This window comes from Pelobates fuscus, chromosome 2, assembly GCF_036172605.1.
Source record: "Pelobates fuscus isolate aPelFus1 chromosome 2, aPelFus1.pri, whole genome shotgun sequence".
NCBI lineage: Eukaryota > Metazoa > Chordata > Amphibia > Anura > Pelobatidae > Pelobates > Pelobates fuscus.
Window position 1 is genome coordinate 295,096,646 of NC_086318.1, and position 19,289 is coordinate 295,115,934.

Genomic DNA, 19,289 nt, shown 5'->3' on the forward strand with positions numbered 1-19,289 from the left:
TCTGTGTGCTACTTCTCTGTATTTTACACAGCTCTACCTGTTGTATAGGTATATCTGCAGTCTACACAGCTCTGTGTATTGTACAGATATATCGGTATTGTGCACAGCTCTGTGTATTATATCTCTATTTATTTATCAGCTTTCTTTGTGGTATGGTTATCTCTGTATTATATTTTATAGATATATTTATGTTGTGCCAGATTGTTTTATTGCATGAGCATATCTGCATTATGCTCAGCGTTCTGTATTGTAGGAGTATCTCTGTACTCTGTAGGGAGGAGTAAACTTCTGGGGGAGGAGTCTGGCGACTCACCGTATTAAAACTTTACCAGCCACCACTATGATAATGTTACTATAATATTACAATGCTTCAAAACAGGGTATATGAAAGCACCATGAAGGGACCAACACTCAATGAGCTTGCTCTAATGATAATCCCTACATATACATCACAAAATACTAAAGTTCACTTGTGCTATTCCATGAGATTCTGTGCCACTTGCATATCAGACTGACCCCACCTTTAAGACAAACCAGTACTTAAATGCCCTCTTCATCATCTACACCTCACCAATGGAAACAAAAAAAAAGTCTGAAATGTGTATGTGTGGTTGTTACATCAGTTTCCCTTGTGGAAGACTGTTTAATAATATCTTACAAGCCACATGGCGGTGTTCAAAAACTCCACAGAGCAAAACATGGTGCATAATGGTGTTCACTTTTATCCAATATTTAAGAAAAGCAATACCTTTCAGTGTAAAAACACAGTACATTTCTCTCTTGGAGGCAATATAAGTCTTAGCAAACATGTTCTCTTTCTCATTACCAGAAACTAAAAAAAAATCCCCATTATGATATACAGTAAAATGTTTACTTACATTCAGAATATTATAACTAGCTTTAATATTATTCAGGTGTTCTCTGAGCCATTTTTTAAATTTTCTCATTGTTTTACCAATATATACATATTTTTTTTCCCAAAAACTACTTGTTAGCAAGTAAATAATATTTCTTGCTTTGTAATTAATATACAACTGTATTGGAAGATTAATGCCAGTGGCCATTGACATAAAAGTCCAATTTCCAAAACAAATCCACAACTTGCATGGATTTTTTTTCCACCCTTAAAACGTCCTTTGTATGTAAGCCAATAACTATTTGGCTAGGGTTGATGCTTTTCGTGCCACATACATAATGCCCTGTTTAACTACTGGCAACAATTTTTTGTCAGCTTACAGAACTGGCAAATTCTTCTTTACAATAGATTTAACTTCTTTAAATTGCTTACTGTAAGGCATGGAAAAAATACAGTCTTTAAACTTTGTAGTTCTTAACCTTGTTATTGTGCAATAAATCTTCTGTTCTACTCTTGCTGACAACTATATCATAGGTACCTACATACTGTTCAACTAAGGTATCATGTAGCTAAAAACATTTCCTTAAATTCTTCGCACTGCATCCCATATATAATATCACTTATGCTGTTATACCTCAAATGCATAAACTGCCCTCATTGCATACCCTTGTTGAAATAAAGTGGATGGTGGCTCTTAGGTCCAAAAAGTTATTGACATCCATTTGTGTTTGTTGTTACACTAAATTCATATGTTAATGTCTGAAATATTGAACTTTTATTTCATTAAAATAAATTGAACTACAAAAAAAAAGTTATTGATATGAAATTGTTTTCTATGAGTATATCAATATTGCAACATGGACACAATGCAGAGAACAAACTTACTTTGCCATATTCCATCAAAAATTACCATCATTGTTATTGTTATTTCCCCAACTGCTCTTAGATTATGACAGGGCCGTCTGGAGCATGGTCCCACCAGAACCTATGGACGGGTTGGCCCTGCCCAGCTGCCTATACCCTCTGTGCTGCTTGTGAAAAATGAGGATTGTCAGCTGCTACTTTCACCTTATCACATGTATTGGTGGTTTTGGATTTTTATGGCTAGAAGGAAGTCTATAATCCCTGTCATATCTCCAGTAGGGGCCAGAAAACCTTATTTAGAGTTTAACTGCTCGAAAATGGTTTAACACTGAATAGAGTGAAAACACTAGCGTAATCCAGGCACCAGAGGCGGCTCTCTAATTAGGTGGTTTAGGCGGCCGCCTAAGGCCTCGCGCTGGCTGGGGCCTCGCGGCCGCCTAAACCGCCTGTGGGCAGAGTGTGTCAGGTCCTCGGTCTGTGACCGAGGACCTGGCACCAGGAGGGGGCCCGGCGGCTTGCCCGGTATGCCGCCGGGTGCGAGGCCCCTCCTGGCTGCCCGGCCACCATCGCAGACACTGGTCTGCAGCTCCGCAGTGAGCAGAGCTGCAGACCATGTGGCTCGCGAGAATTGGCCAATCAGAGCATTGCCGCGGGTTACCACGGCAACGCTCTGAAGTCTCGCGAGACTACACGGTCTGCAGCTCTGCGGAGCTGCAGACCGGGAGCAGTGGCCACCGGACCACCAGGGAGCCCACTGGACCACCAGGGAAAGGTAGGCTCTCCCTCCCCCTCACCCCAACCACACTCAGGCTCACCCCCAGCTTCACCCCCACCACCATCACCCCTCCCCACCCTCACCATCACCCCCCACCACCCTCAGCCTCACCCCACCACCCTCACCATCACCCCCCACCACCACCAGCCTCATCCCACCACCCTCAACATCACCCCCCCACCACCACCACCCTCAGCCTCACCCCACCACCCACCATCACCCCCCACCACTTTCAGCCTCACCCCACCACCCTCACCATCACCCCCCCCCACCACCATCACCCCCCCATCACCCCCACCACCACTCACTATCAACCCCACCACCTCCCCCCACCACCCTCACCATCACCCCCCACCACCCTCAGCCTCACCCCACCACCCTCACCATCACCCCCCACCACCACCATCACCACCCTCAGCCTCACCCCACCACCCTCACCATCACCCCCCACCACCACCATCACCCCCCACCACCCTCAGCCTCACCCCACCACCCTCACCCCCACCACCCTCAGCCTCACCCCACCACCCTCACCATCACCCCCCACCACCATCACCCCCCACCACCCTCAGCCTCACCCCACCACCCTCACCATCACCCCCCACCACCCTCAGCCTCACCCCACCACCCTCACCATCACCCCCACCACCCTCAGTCTCACCCCACCATCCTCAGCTACACCCACCACCACCCTCAGCCTCACCCCCACCACCATCACCATCACCACCCTCAGCCTCACCCCCCACCACCATCACCCTCACCACCCTCAGCTTCACCCCCACCACCATCACCCCCCACCACCCTCACCATCACCCCTCCCCACCATAAGCCTCACCCCCACCACCCTCAGCTACACCCATCACCATCACCCCCCACCACCCTCAGCTTCACCCCCACCACCCTCACCCCCACCACCCTCACCATTACCCCCACCACCCTCAGCCTCACCATCCCCATAACCCCCACCACCCTCAGCCTCCCCTCCCACCACCATCACCCCCACCACCATCACCATCACCTCTCCCCACCATCACCACCCTCAGCCTCACCCCCACCTCCCTCAGCTACACCCACCATCAGCTTCACCCCCACCACCCTCCCCATCACCCCTCCCCACCCTCAGCCTCACCCCCCACCACCTTCACCATCACCCCACCACCCTCAGCCTCACCCCCACCACCCTCAGCCTCACCCCACCACCCTCACCATTACCCCCCACCACCCTCAGCCTCACCATCCCCACACCTCCCACCACCCTCAGCCTTACCCCCCCCCCACAACCCTCATTCTCACCCCCCCTTCACCCTCAGCCTCACCCCCCACCACCCTCACATTACCCATTCACCCTCAGCCTCACCCCCCACCACCCTCACCATTACCCCCCCAACCCTCAGCCTCACCATCCCCCATAACCCCCCACCACCCTCAGCCTCACCTCCCACCACCCTCAGCATCACCCCTCACCACCCTCAGCTTCACCACCCACCACCACCCTCAGCTTCACCCCATACCACCCTCAGCATCACCACCCTCAGCATCACTCCCCCCACCACCCTCAGCATTAACCCCTCACCACCCTCAGCCTCACCTCCACCACCCTCAGCATCACCCCCCTCAGCATCACCCCCCACCACCCTCAGCATAACCCTCTGTCACCACCCTCAGCCTCACCCCACCCACCATCACCCCCTCCTTCTCACATTACCCCTCCTCTCACTCTCACATTACCCCCTCTCACTCTCACATTACCCCCCCTCTCACTCTCACATTACCCCCCTCTCACTCTCACATTACCCCCCTCTCACTCTCACATTACCCCCCCTCTCACTCTCACATTACCCCCCCCTCACTCTCACATTACCCCCCTCTCACTCTCACATTACCTCCCCTCTCACTCTCACATTACCTCCCCTCTCACTCTCACATTACCATCACCCCCCGCTCCCTCTCACCATCACACCCCCCGCTCCCTCTCACCATCACACCCCCCGCTCCCTCTCACCATCACACCCCCTGCTCCCTCTCACCATCAGCTACCCCATACACATAGGGTCTCAGACAAAAACGCAAACATTCACACACACAAGGATACTCTCTGTCAGACACACTCTCAGGCACATACACAGGTAGACAGTGCATCAATGTGTATATGTGACACTTTTTTGTTAGTGGGGCCTCATGTTTGCGTTTTGCCTAAGGCCTCATAAAGTCTAGAGCCGCCTCTGCCAGGCACTATAGCAATGCAATAAAATGAAGTGGTTATAATACCTACATTGTCACTTTAAAATATTACCTTGCTTGTTGTTATGTGGATAATGGCAAATAATAATTGTCTATTTAATTTCTTTCTTATGCACAAGTGTGTATGAACTTCAAACATACAATTAAGCACATTTAAAAATAATTGCTTCTTCCAAATGTATGTTAACATGTAGATATAATTACATAGCTTCTAAAGAAAATCATGATTCTGCACATTTGAGATGAAAATGTTTATTTTTAGTTTGGTTTTCTAACATCGTTTGGGATTTTATGTTTTCTAGATGAGAAAAAAGCAAAGGTCTCCCCAGCAGAAGAAAAGACAAAGAAATATATAAAACCTAAAACATCAGTCAAAAAGGTAACAAAAGACACAGTAAAAGAAGCTAAACTATTAGACGAGAAAAAGACAAAATCCAAGACCAAAGAAGAGCATCCAGATAAAGTGGAAACAAAAGCCGCAAAGCAAGGTAAAATATCCCTAAAGAATCTCACTGAAGATCTTACGGAGTAAAAGAGTAAGAGAGGAATAAAGATTTGTGTAAGGTGAAGAAAAGCCAAGTCTCAAACTGAGAAAGCTGAGAAAGCTGAACCCAAATGCAATTATATAGAAATCACAGCTTAAAGAACTTGAAAAGAAACAATGGTTTGGCTGTATAGAGATTCATTTGGAATGCCCTTTTTCAACTGATCCATTTTCTTTATATCTGTAATAACAATAAGCACTGATAAATATTTTAGTAGTAGTATAAGTGCTAAAAGATAATATTTTCTAGCTTCAAAGGTGATGTGCCCAGCTTGTTTATAAATATATCTGGGCTCTGTAGACAAAATAAAATGCAGGCACATGCAATAAATATGCTCACACACTGTTATTTTTGTAACAGTATATTAACTCTTTATTCAAATAGGCAGAGATTTATCAAAGTATTCTGTTTTTAAAAATGGTGTAAAGTACTAACAGTGGGATATTTGCCATGGAAACCAGTGGTACTAGCAGGTTCAATGCATTGGTGATTCCTCCATTATATATTTTTTACTGTGGTTTTTATATATTTTTGCAAATGCTTTTTGAAAAATATTTTTTTTTTTGTTACATGCAACTACAATGTCAACTACAATGTCAACAGTTAAAAGAACTCTTTAAGCACCATAAACAAAAAAGCGCACTGTAGTGGCTATGTTGCCACGAATGCCCTGGCATTCCCCACAACCCCCTCATCATAATTGGGGCTTATTGGGTTCTACTGTTGCCCCAATATTTCCGAAAGAGAGCCGGAAGTTATCTCTTTAAGTTAAGCCCAAGCATCAAAATGCATTACTGATTGGCTGATAAACTGTTAGTCATTGAGCTAGCCCAGCACTGCAGGGCTTAGCACAGGAGAGCAAATGGAAGGAACTGCCAACGTTCCATGGAAAGTAGTAGAGGCAGAAATGTTCCTCATATATCTTTAGCAGTTTTGGTGTATATATCATGTCCCTGCAGTTTCACCAGTCAACCTTCTGCTGTTTAAGATCTAAAGCACTTGGTTTATGCAGCCCTTGCCACAACTTCCCTGTTTGTTTTACATCCTTCATGAAAAAAGGATTAATTTTCAACAGCAAAGTATTTTAACTTTAAAAGTTCTTATCCTCTGCTCTGTTATAATCACATGCAGAATGCAGCTGAAAGTTCTAGTAGACTTAAAGGTAGGCAGACAATGTAATAGAGCAGCAGGAAATGCTAGCAGAATGCTTGGCTGTATAGGGAGAGGAATTAGCAGTAGAAAGAGGGAAGTGCTCATGCCATTGTACAGAACACTAGTGAGACCTCACTTGGAGTATTGTACACAGTACTGGAGACCGTATCTTCAGAAGGATATTCATACCTTAGAGAGAGTTCAGAGAAGGGCTACTAAACTGGTTCATGGATTGCAGGATAAAACTTACCAGGAAAGGTCAACCCCTTAAGGACCAAACTTCTGGAATAAAAGGGAATCATGACGTGTCAGACATGTCATGTATCCTTAAGGGGTTAAAGGAACTTAACATGTATAGCTTGGAGGAAAGACGAGGCAGGGAAGATATGATAGAAACATTTAAATACATAAAGGAAATCAACACAATAAAGGAGGAGACCATATTTAAAAGAAGAAAAGCTACCACAACAAGAGGACATAGTCTGAAAATAGAGGGGCAAAGGTTTAAAAATAATATCAGGAAGTATTACTTTACTGAGAGGGTAGTGGATGTATGGAATAGCCTTCCAGCTGAAGTGGTAGAGGTTAACACAGTAAAGGAGTTTAAGCATGCGTGGGATAGGCATAAGGCTATCCTAACTATAAGATAAGGCCAGGGACTATTGAAAGTCTTTAGAAAATTGGGCAGACTAGATGGGCCGAATGGTTCTTATCTGCCGTCACATTCTATGTTTCTATGTTTCTATGTAGACATTTAACAGAGCAGGAGTTAAGAAATTCTAAATTAAACATACTGCAATAAGGGAAGTTTAAAAAGCAAACTTATTTTCAGCCAGTGTGTAGGGATGCTATGCAAGTCACAGCCAGAGAAGGTGTGCTTAGGGCTGCATAAACCAAGTGGTTTAACTCCTAAAGGGCAGAGACTTGAGCAGTGAGACCTCAGGAGCATGATCTGTATGTTGAAATCAAGTTTTGCATATGCATCCAGAGCATCTAAGAACTCCTCTTTTGAATACGCCAAGTCTGAATCTGACAGTGTTGCCATTTTAAGCAATCTCAATGTCTGTCATTCATTGTTTTTCGTCATGACTTGGTTAAGCAGGTCTGTAAAGTATTTATCAGGTTTTCGACAAAAAAAAAAAATCTATATAATATGACCACTCAAAGTTGTCTGGAGCTATTTAAGAATATGTGCAATCAGGTACATGCAGTAAAATAAGTTTAAATTTCAGGTTGTAACACTATAAAATGAGAAATGTTTAAAGGCTAAATAACTATATAAAGCACTATGCTGTATACTTTTGACTGAATGTGCCAACTTTGAAAAAACAATTATTACTATTATATTGATGTTTTGTATTATTTGCAAACAATATTCTGTCAATATTAGAAAACAATAATTAAATGAGTAGTGTAATTAATACTGACATCAGACTCTATCAGATCTAAATAAAATAAAATTATGTAAAAACATTTACCATTATCTGTGTCTAATCCGTCACAATGGTACAGAAAACTCTCTAAACAAGTTGAAAAAACTAATTTGGACTCAAACAATCACATGGTTTTACTACATGAACATCTGCTTGTCAGCATGAGCAGGTTACCAAAATGGACACTCTAACCACCAAACAAACGTAAGTTTAACAAAATGATTTTGGCGTGTAGATCATTCCTCTGCAGTCCCTCTGTTGAATTTTACACTTCGCATAGAGTGTCTTTCATTTAGATTGTCTTATATCCTGCTCTGTTAGTGGCCTCATAGAACTCAATTAACAGAGCAGAAAATACCAGCATCTAAAGTAAACACACTGTGCTGTAAAATCTTATTGAAAATAAAAACTTTTTTTCCATGTAGGCTGTGTGAGCTACAGCCAGGTTAGGTGTGGCTAGGGCTTCATATACAGAAGTAAAAGTGATTTAACTCATAATTAGCAGATCATTTAGCAGTGAGACTGCAAGGGCATGAGCTATACCCCGAAATGGCTGTTAGTGCTTAGGGTGTCCCATTAATGTTGGTTTTATGTTTCCTTTTTATTGCTTTGCAGTGTTGTGTTAAGTAAGACCAGGCATTAATTGAAACTGCCATAAAGTTACATTAGTCTAGCGCAGGCATAGGCAACCTTCGGCACTCCAGATGTTTTGGACTACAGCTCCTATGATGCTTTGCCTGCATTATGGGTGTAAGAGCATTATGGGGGATGTAGTCCAAAACACCTGGAGTGCCAAAGGTTGCCTATCCCTGGTCTAGCTCATAAAAACTGTACTTTAACTAGTGCTTAAATTACATTTCAGTATGAGTTAGCCATTTCTCAAGTGTTTGTGTTTTGCTACTGATCCCATACCTCATAAATTACACTCCTGGTTATTTTAATGCCTACATTAACTGATGGTTAATTCAGCACTGTAACTACAATACAATGTTGAACATTATACCTAAAGCAACTCAAATTCCAAATGAATGTTTAACTTTACTAGCAATTTTATTATAACTAATTGTGATCATCAATTATATAATGATGTTAATAAGTGGTTTTATACTTCATGAAGTGTTTTACGGCATGTTAAGGAGCACTTTTTTAGTTGAGTCCCATGGATTTTGTTTAGTTTTTTTTCAAAGAAGATGAACGTGTTAATGAATATCTTTTCATGGTCTTTTTTTCCCTTTTTGCTCTGTTAGATCAATATCAATTCTGTCGCTATGTCGTTGACATGTATTCTCAAGGGAATATTTCTACAGGTATATATTTTTTATAAATTCTTACTGCTTTGGCTTAATATAAACCCTGCTTACATGAAAGACCCCCCCCCCCTGCCCCCCTTACTAAATTCTGTTTGGATTAGATAGAGCCAGAGAAAGGTTTCTGACTTTCTGGATTTAAGCATCAAACTAATTGCTAATTGCGCCTCTATCTGCATGAGTTAGGATTCTTTCAGTGTCTTATTAATGGTCTTTCCCAGTCATAAAAGTCTAATTAGATGCTGATGTGTGAGTACAACCTTTGAAAAGCTGCAAAGATCGTTCCTTTACATCATTACAATCCTGCATAATGATTCAAACTGGACAAATGGGTGTAGGAAAGTTTTGTTAATTACAGCATTGCTTCCCACCTTTCTATAACACCTTTTGTCTTTTAAAATATTCAATTTAGCCTTCTAATAGATGCTAAACTACACAATGTATCACTTGTATGGTTCTAGATATGCATCCTTTAATGACTGCGCACATTTATATCCGAGCAGTCACGCTCATTAATTAATGTATCTAATGCAGCAATGTCAGTCTGTCTAAGCAGGGAGATGTCCCCATATTGTACTGTCTATTTGACTTAATTTTCTTTATATTGAATTGAATTGCACATTACTTTTGAATATACAAATTATATGTAAAGGGATATGATGAGGAAGTGATTTAAAATGACATTAACCTATTTTTCATAGTAAAATAATAATGATAGTTACAGTTTAACTCAGTATACTCTTCCTAAAGAAAAAAAATATATACTTTTGGAGGAAACATTACATGATTAATGAATGATACATATATATTACATACAATCATTTAACATTTAGAATTGCTTAATTATCAATAATATATTTGTCTTTTTTTTTCGTCTCTGGTTCTATTGGAGTATAATCCATTTGTTGTTGTATGTCTGCAGAAATGAGAGATGAATTATGAAACAATGCTTGCTTTTGCTCATCTATATACAGTATCTTACAAAAGTGAGTACACACCTCACATTTTTGTAAATATAATATTATATCTTTTCATGTGACAACAATTAAAAAATGACACTCTGCTACAATGTAAGGTAGCAAGTGTACAGCCTGTATAACAGTGTAAATTTGCTGTCCCCTCAAAATAACAACACACAGCCATTAACCCCTTCAGGACCGGCCTGTTTTTGCGATGTTTGTACGTTAAGGACCAGAGCAGTTTTAACACTTTTGTGGTGTTTGTGTTTAGCTGTAATTTTCCGCTCTCTCATTTACGGTTCCCATACAAGTTATATATTGTTTTTTTCAAGACAAGAAGGGCTTTCTTTACATACCAGTATTTATATTATGTCATATATTGTATTTAAAAAAAATAATGAAATATGGTGAAAAATAAAAAAAAAAACATGTTTTTGGACTTTTACTTGAAAAATCTTTTACTTATCTACAAAAGCTAATGAAAAAAACTGCTAAATAGATTCAAAATTTTGTCCCGAGTTTAAAAACACCCAGTGTTTACATGCTTTATTGCTTTTTTTTGCAAGTTATAGGCCTATAAATACAAGTAGGAAATTGCTGTTTCAATATATATATATTTTAAATGTATCAATAGTGACATTGTTACACCGTTATCTGTCATAAATCCCCGAAACACACCTAACATGTACATATTTTTTAAAGTAGACAACCCAGGGTATTTACAATGGGGTATGTCCAGTCTTTTTTAGTAGCCACCTAGTCACAAACACTGGCCAAAGTTAGCATTTATATTTGTTTGTGTGTTAAAAATGCAAAAACCGCTAACTTTGGCCGGTGTTTGTGACTAAGTGGCTACTAAAAAAGGCTGAACATACCCCATTTGCAATACCTTGGGTTGTCTTCTTTTGTAAATGGTATGCCATCATGGGGCTAATTCTCATTCCTTGGCTACCATACGCTGTCAAAGGCAACCTAACCAATCTGACAAATTTCAATAAAAAAAATCAAGCCTTATATTTGACCCTGTAACTTTCACAAACACTATAAAACCTCTACATGTGGGGTACTGTTATACTCAGGAGACTTCGCTGAACACAAATATTAGTGTATCAGAACAGTAAAATATATCACAGCAATAATATCCTCAGTGAAAGAGCTGTTTGTGTGTGAAAAATGCAAAAAACTTCACTTTCACTGACAATATCATCGCTGTGATATGTTTTACTGTTTTGAAACACTAATATTTGTGTTCAGCGAAGTCTCCCGAGTAAAACAGTACCCCCATGTACAGGATTTAGGGTGTCATAGAAAGTTACAGGGTTAAGCACAGTGCTAGCAAATTAAATTATCTGGACTTTTGGCCTGGGTTGGCAGGCAGGTCCCTCAAATTGCAATCATTAAAATTACTTAATTAGGTAAAAATATTACATAAATATGCACGTAGAATTTTAATATATATACATATTTATATATTTGACGTCTACGTGTATATTTATGAAATTAATAATGTAATTTTGTATGTGGACATATGTATATTTCGTATTATTTTTATTTATTTATTTATACATAGATATATATATCATTACATTCTAAGTGTATTTTGATATAAATATATATATATCCATATCAAAATACTGTTAGAATAAAATTGAATATATATATATATTTTTTTTTTAATTATTAAAAATTATTTTTATTTTTTGTTATTTATTTTTATTAACATATTATTTGTATTTTATAATAATATATATATACCATATATATAGTTATTATATATATTGTATATATTCGTGTGTAATTTAAATATAAGTGTATTTTTATATTAATATACGTATATATAAATATAAAAATACACTTAGTGTGACATTATATATATGATACATATACATATATTATATATATAGATATAATACATGTATATATATCATATATATACACATATTATAATTTTTTTTACACTGATTGTTTTTTTTTTAACTTTATTTTATGATTTTACACTTGCAGGGAGACTGCCTGTCAGCACAGACAGTCCCCCTGCAGGCAGATACAAAGACCCCTATTGCGGTCATGTGATCGAGTGATCACATGGCCGTGGGGTCCTGATCTGCCGAGGGGGGACTGCCCGGGCAGACAGGCAGTCCCCCTGGACCGGGAGGAGAGCTGATCGCCGCCGTGGGACCGACGGCGATCAGGTAAGTAGCCCAAAACCGTTATGACGGTTCAGGACCGTCAGCGGTCCAAACGCACGTTTTACCGCTGACGGTCCTGAACCGTCAGCGGTCCTGAAGGGGTTAATGTCTAAACCGTTGTCAACAAAAGTGAGTACACCCCTAATTGGACATGTATAAGCCATTTTCCCTCCCCGGTGTCATGTGACTCGTTAGTGTTACAAGGTCTCAGGTGTGAATGGGGAGCAGGTGTGTTACATTTGGTGTTACTGCTCTCATAATCTTTCATACTGGTCACTGGAAGTTCAATATGTCACCTCATGGCAAAGAACTTTCTGAGGATCTGAAAAAAAGAATTCTAGCTCTACATAGAGATGGCCTAGGAAGATTGCCAAGACCCTGAAACTGAGCGGCAGCATGGTGGAAAAGACCATAGAGTGGTTTCACAGGACAGGTTCAACTCAGAACAGGCCTCGCCATGGTTGACCAAAGAAGTTGCGTGCACGTGATCAGCGTCATACCCAGAGGTTGTCTTTGGGAAATAGACGTATGAGTGCTGCCAGCATTGCTAAGATCATACGCCGCACACTGCATCAAATTGGTCTTCATGGCTGTCGTCCCAGAAGGAAGCCTCTTCTAAAGAGAATGCACAAGAAAGCCTGCACACAGTTTGCTTAAGACAAGCAGACTAAGTACAAGGATTACTGGAACCATGTCCTGTGGTCTGATGAGACCAAGATAAACGCATTTGGTTCGGATGGTGTACAGCGCGAGTCGCGGAAACCAGATGAGGAGTACAGTCAAGCATAGTGGTGGGAGTGTCATGGTCTGGGCCTGCATGAGTGCTGCTGGCACTGGGGAGCTACAGCTCATTGGGGGAACCATGAATGTCAACATGCACTGTGACATACCGAAGCAGAGCATGATCCTTTCCCTTTGGAGACTGGACCGCAGGGCAATATTCCAACATGATAACGACCTCAAACACAAGTCGACCACTGCCTTGCTAAAGAAGCTGAAGGTAAAGGTGATGTACTGGCCAAGCATGTCTCCAGACCTAAACCCTATTAAGCATCTGTGGGGCATTGTCAAACGGAAGGTGGGGGAGCGCAAGCTCTCTAACATCCACCAGCTCCGTGATGTCATCATTGAGGAGTGGAAGAGGACTCCAGTGGCAACCTGTGAAGCTCTGATGAACTCCATACCCATGAGGATTAAGGTAGTGTTGGAAAATAATGGTGGCCACACAAAATATTGACACTTTGGGCCCAATTTGGACATTTCCACTTAGGGGTTTTCTCACTTTTGTTGCCAATGGTATAGACATTTATGGCTGTGTGTTTAGTTATTTTGAGGGGACAGCAAATTTACACTGTTATACAGGCTGTGCACTTACTACTTTATATTGTAGCAGAGTGTCTTTTCTTCAGTGTTGTCCCATAAAAATATATAAGAAAATATTTACATAAATGTGAGGGGTGTACTCACATTTGTGAGATACCGTATGCCACAATTAGGAGAATTGTGGAAATATATCTTGACACTGCTGTGCTTGAGACAAGCTAAGCAGCAGGTCCACGGGTCCATCTTGATATGTGATATATGTAGTAGGTAATGTCTGGAGGTACAAAAGATTCATAGTGCCTCCCCTCCTTTTTCCATACAACGTCAGGATGTTGTTTGTGGACACTGTCAAATACTGTTTCTGGCTGCAGCTAGCCTCTTAAGTTAAGTTACTCTAAGATATTTGTAAATCATTTTAGAGGGTAGAAGGCCTTATGACTCACTATCATGAATATAAATTCAAACTGGAGGGTAAACACTGTCGGTTTCGGTGATACTTCAATTTTGATAGTTATGGCTCGCTTCAGGTATGATGTGGACCTTTACCGACAAAAGGTCACTCCGGGTCATTCTAAGCTTAGCGTGTCTTTATGCAATCTATAGCTATATACGGAGTAGACCTTTCCGTTTCCAAATTACTTATAAATACTGTTTTCTTTAACCATTCTAGATGATATTTTTGATTTATCACTAAAATTAGTTCAGTGTCTGAAGACCCGAAAAGGCACTGTAAAAATATTGTAATAAATGAAACAATGACTCAAATAAATATAAGATAAAAGTGTATTGGATGAATGTAACAGAATGCAAAAATAGTCAGTAAATAATTAATCTTACCAAAGTATTACAGCATATGTCCTTGTGTATGATGCTCTGCGTGCAAGTGAGAATGGAATAATGTTTGAATGACAACATCCTATCCTTTCTCCTTCAGTTAAATAGGCATTTTGTCCTCTATAAAGCAGCCCCCACCTGTGTGATTTTCCCAAAAAGGTTTTCTAACTTGTTACATGATGTAATGTATTGCATATCTAAGTTTGGGATATTCCCTAAATGGCTCGAGCTTGTAATTAGCTTACGAAGTGTTTTTGTATACATTTAACTGACAGCACATGTGTTTTTGGAATATTCTCTAGAAGGCTCTTGCCTGTAATTAGCTTACAACGAGTTTTGTATACATTTGACTGACAGTACATGTGTTTGTTCTAATTTAATTTTAACCTTGTGGAAATGTCATTGAAAGTGTAACGTTTTTCAAATCTAAGCTAAGTTAAGAAGCCTATTTCAGTCAATAGTCATTCAGTCAGTATTTCATACAACCAAATGTACATTAGTATTAAATATATATATATATACATATATATGTATGCGCCACACCATATAATACACATATATATTGCAAACTGCACATTAAATAATGATCCATACTCCACAAACACTACTTAGCTTGGAATCATCCCATTTAGTAGCAGCTATAGCATGCAAACACCAGACTGTTCCCAGGGACTAGCAATTGACTTTAACTGGCATAGAGACAATGGTTATCTTTAGTGAGCAATGGCCTCCTTGTATGTCTAACCAGCCAGTGCAACACTATATAAACAACCATTAAGGTTATATTAAAGGTATTTCATACTTACAAGTCATCATTATTGTGATCCCTAAGCAGAGGTGACTGTTAGCGGCAGTCAAATGGGCATCTGTTGAGTGGCCATATTCTCTTCCTTGCACTACAGTTTACTACAAATTACTCTAAAAGGAAACTTTTTTTTTTATTCTTTATTTTTCTGTGTGCAGAGATTTACAGAACGTTTGACTATGCCACAATGGCAGAGTTAGGAGATATAAACCCAGCATTTGTACATTAGTGACATGGAGATATCGGCACATTTTTTAAAAGTTAAGTTGTAGTTTGTATGCTAAGTTACGCTTTTATGAGCTTTAGTCTTGTGTGTCAGGTAAGGCTATAAGTACAGGCGTAAATACAGATTGACTTACTGACATGTTAGAAAATAATAAAGTATCAAGCTTAACTAAATTAAGCGTAAAAGTAAAGTAATATACCACCAGGCAAAGCAGGGCAGACTATGTCATCGTCAGCATTAGGCATAAAAAACAAACTGTCATTTCTTATAACGGTGATTATAACATAAATGACATTGCAGTATGTTTAATTATGAAATGCAGCTGCAGTAACCGCTTTTGAGGCTGTTCCGTGGTGTGTGCCTTAGGTGCCAGTCATCGTGGGATGTTGGGGTCGCCTCCGGCTCTGGTTGTATAGGAGGTGTTGGAAGGCAGTTTATTCCCATGCTTGGGGATAGTCCCTATAAGAACGTCCTCTGAGTCCCAAAGTCTTTCCAGAGGGCACCATGGTTGCGGATTGCCGGGTCTCCCGGTCGTCTGGTGGGTGTAAACGCGGTGCCACTTAAGTCGCTGTGTTTAGGTGCGGGCTGCGTTATATTAGGGCCGATGCTTGGGTATGCCTTCTCTGGGTACTCTCCCCTGGCTGGTCTCTGGTCCCGGTGATAGGCGTATTGTGGCGGAGCAGTCTGCTTCCGTGCGCCATAGTGGGTTCTCCATGTTTAGGCCGGTGGAGTTGTCAAGCTGCCGTCGGCCATTTTAAGGAGGCCTCGTGGGAGCCGTTTACCTTCGGCGTTTAGTCGCCCTGTAGTTGTGTGTTGCCTGGTGGGGCCCGGGTAACCCCCACCGGCCCAGAGGGGGGTGAGCAAGACCGGGAGGACGCCAGCTATGTTATAGTAGCCAGATTGGAATGCGAGGCAGCGGCCGTCCACCCAGCTCTCCTCCATTCTCAAGCCCCAGAATGTCTCTCCAGGACCTAGAGCTCCAGCTACACCGGACAATCCAGGACTCCATTCCCCGAACCTCCAGAGCTCTCATGCAGCATAAGGTGGGTATTTTCCCCAAAATTAGCTTGATTCCGCAGGAGCTCCAGTGACCTGCAGACTGTCGGCATGGCCGCCCGGCCCCGCCCCCCAAAAGGAAACTTTTAATTCCAAATAAAAAAATTATTTCTCACTCAGGAAGTAATGAGTGACTAAGGTATCTCTAAAAGTACATGCTATTTTTTCTTTAACTTGGTCCTCATCAAAAAGAATCAAATAGTAAGCTTTATGACATATCAACAGAAACCTCCTATATAATTAGGGATAATTTCCATGCTTGTCATGAACATTCACAAACATAAACATGATCCACACAGCAACAGACACAAAAAATATCCATAAATATGTTACATTCCGATAACATAGATAATCAATTTATGTTCGATAACACAGATTATCAATTCATGTTCTATTTATTATATAATAATAAAGCTGTATTGTAAACTATAGTAAACTAATTCATATGAGCAACTCATATCTGAAGCTGAATCCTACCAAGTGTTCATCATGTTTATAAAATCACTGGGGATCAATACAATTCATCATCGTACACGATAAAAGCGGTTACAATATGTTATCTAACTATCGTCTGATATCATTGCTCCCTGTAATGTCACAAATCTTGGAAAAATGCATTCACAAGTAACTATGTGAGTATTATCAACAATCAAACTATCTAACCCCTGATCAATCAGGCTTTCATTCAAATCACACAACTGCTCTCTTAAAAGTTTGAAATGACATCCAAACTGGTATGGAGCAAGGAGACTTAACTGGAGCTATTTTCCTTGATTTTGCCAAGGCCTTAGACATGGTGAACCATGGCATTCTTTTGCAAAAAAACATAGAAACTCGGGTATTTGTGACCATCCACGAACCTGGTTTTGATCATATGTATCAGATCGATTGCAATATGTGACCATTTCTGATAGCACATACCTCTTCTGGTCACGTGTGGTGTTCTCCAAGGCTCCATGCTCAGCCTTCTACTATTCACATTAAATATAAATGATCTGCCTAACGTCTGCAAAGTCTCCACTGTACACATATAAGCAGACAACACCGTAATTCTACACTAGTAAACCCAATCTGCCGCAGCTTGAGGCTGTGCTCCAAGACCAGTTTGCAGAGCTTTTAAAGTGGATGACATATAACAAACTCTTCATAAACACTGACAAAACTGTCACAATGATCTTTGGAACAGTACCTAAATTATATAATGCATAACTAATGATCAGAAAAAATTCAAATACCAGACTGACTACAGTCTGTTCTTTCACATATCTAGGTAAGTTGATAGAGCCCATCTATCCTTTGGCCTTCAAATTGAAAAACTCTCTTCAAAAAATTATGCAAAACTAGGTGCCCTGTTTAGAACCAAATCCTGCCTATGCCCTACAGTAAGAAAACAGATAGTGCAACAAATGCTAATGCTGGACATTGATTCCGATCCAGAACCAGCACTTGATTTAGCATACCACAATACAAAAATAAAATGACTTGATCCTCATTTTCCTACAGAGCACCACAATTATCTTACGGACACAGTCAAATCTTCATTCAATCTAAATTTTTTTAAGAGATCTATGTTACCATAAATCCAGGGCAGGCCTTAGGGGTGTGCGAGCTGTGTGGCCGCACAGGGCGCCATGGAGCAGGGGGCACCCTGCGGCCGCACAGCTCACACATGGCCGGCCGGAATAAAAAAATTAAAAAATTGCGGCGGGGGCGGAGCTTACCGTGTGGCATGGGCGGAGCTTGCCATGCGGCAGGGGCGGAGCTAAAAGTGGAGTGTTATAGCAGTTCCCTGCTTCCCCACCAAACAGTCTCCAGGAGCTGCACTGCCTCCACAATGAACTCCACAGTTAACTGTGTGATTGTCAGTGTGAGTGTGACTGTCTGCTTCTGTGTGTGTGTGTCTGTGTGTGTGTGTGACTGTCTGCCTCTGTCTGTGTGTATGACTGTCTGCCTGTGTGTGACTGTCTGCCTGTGTGTGTGTGTGTGTGTGACTGTCTGCCTGTGTGTGTGTGTGTGACTGTCTGCCTGTGTATGTGTGTCTGTGTATGACTGTCTGCCTGTGTGTGACTGTCTGCCTGTGTGTGTGTATGTGTGTGACTGTCTGCCTGCATGTGTGTGTGACTGTCTGCCTGTGTGTGTGTGTCTGTGTGTGACTGTCTGCCTCTGTCTGTGTGTCTGTGTGTCTGACTGTCTGCCTGTGTCTGTGTGTGTGTGTGACTGACTGTCTGCCTGTGTGTGTGTTTCTGTGTCTGACTGTCTGCCTGTGTGTGTGTAAAATGTTTGACTGTGTCCATAAATGTATAAAAGCAGGCCATCTGGCCAGATTAAAACATTCTAGCTTGTACTCCCAGAACTACTCCAGCTTGTTCCAGTATGGAGGATTCAACAGGGAAAGTCCTTGTAAGGACTAGAGCTCCCAGGACTGAGTGTCGTCCAGTGCCTGGGAGAGGATAGAGCAAGTTTCCCCATTTGGCTCTAGGACAGAGAGGTTCCAGGACCTCAGTCAAGTCACAGTGACAGGGGGCAGGAGTGCTGAGGTTTGTCCTCTGTTCCAGCTAGGAAGCGATCCTTGGTGGAGGTACCCAGCCAGGCTACAGAACCTTATACAGGATGATTCAAGTATAGCTAAGGTGATATTTTTGTGCCATTCAAATTAAGGCCGATTGGCGAGTCAAATTCTGTAACTTTGCAGATGTTTCTTCACACTGGTATTAGTGAGATGAA

At 41.3% G+C, this 19,289-nt stretch overlaps 1 protein-coding gene across 1 annotated transcript in view; it reads left to right on the plus strand.

Moving 5' to 3' along the window:
- The window catches only part of TRDN (triadin), a 781,460-nt gene that overhangs the window by 187,619 nt on the left and 574,552 nt on the right, over nt 1-19,289 (plus strand). Inside the window, exons 29-30 of the mRNA XM_063441781.1 lie at nt 5,039-5,224; nt 9,114-9,173. Coding sequence (XP_063297851.1) covers nt 5,039-5,224; nt 9,114-9,173 — 246 coding nt within the window. The remainder of the gene's footprint in view (nt 1-5,038; nt 5,225-9,113; nt 9,174-19,289) is intronic.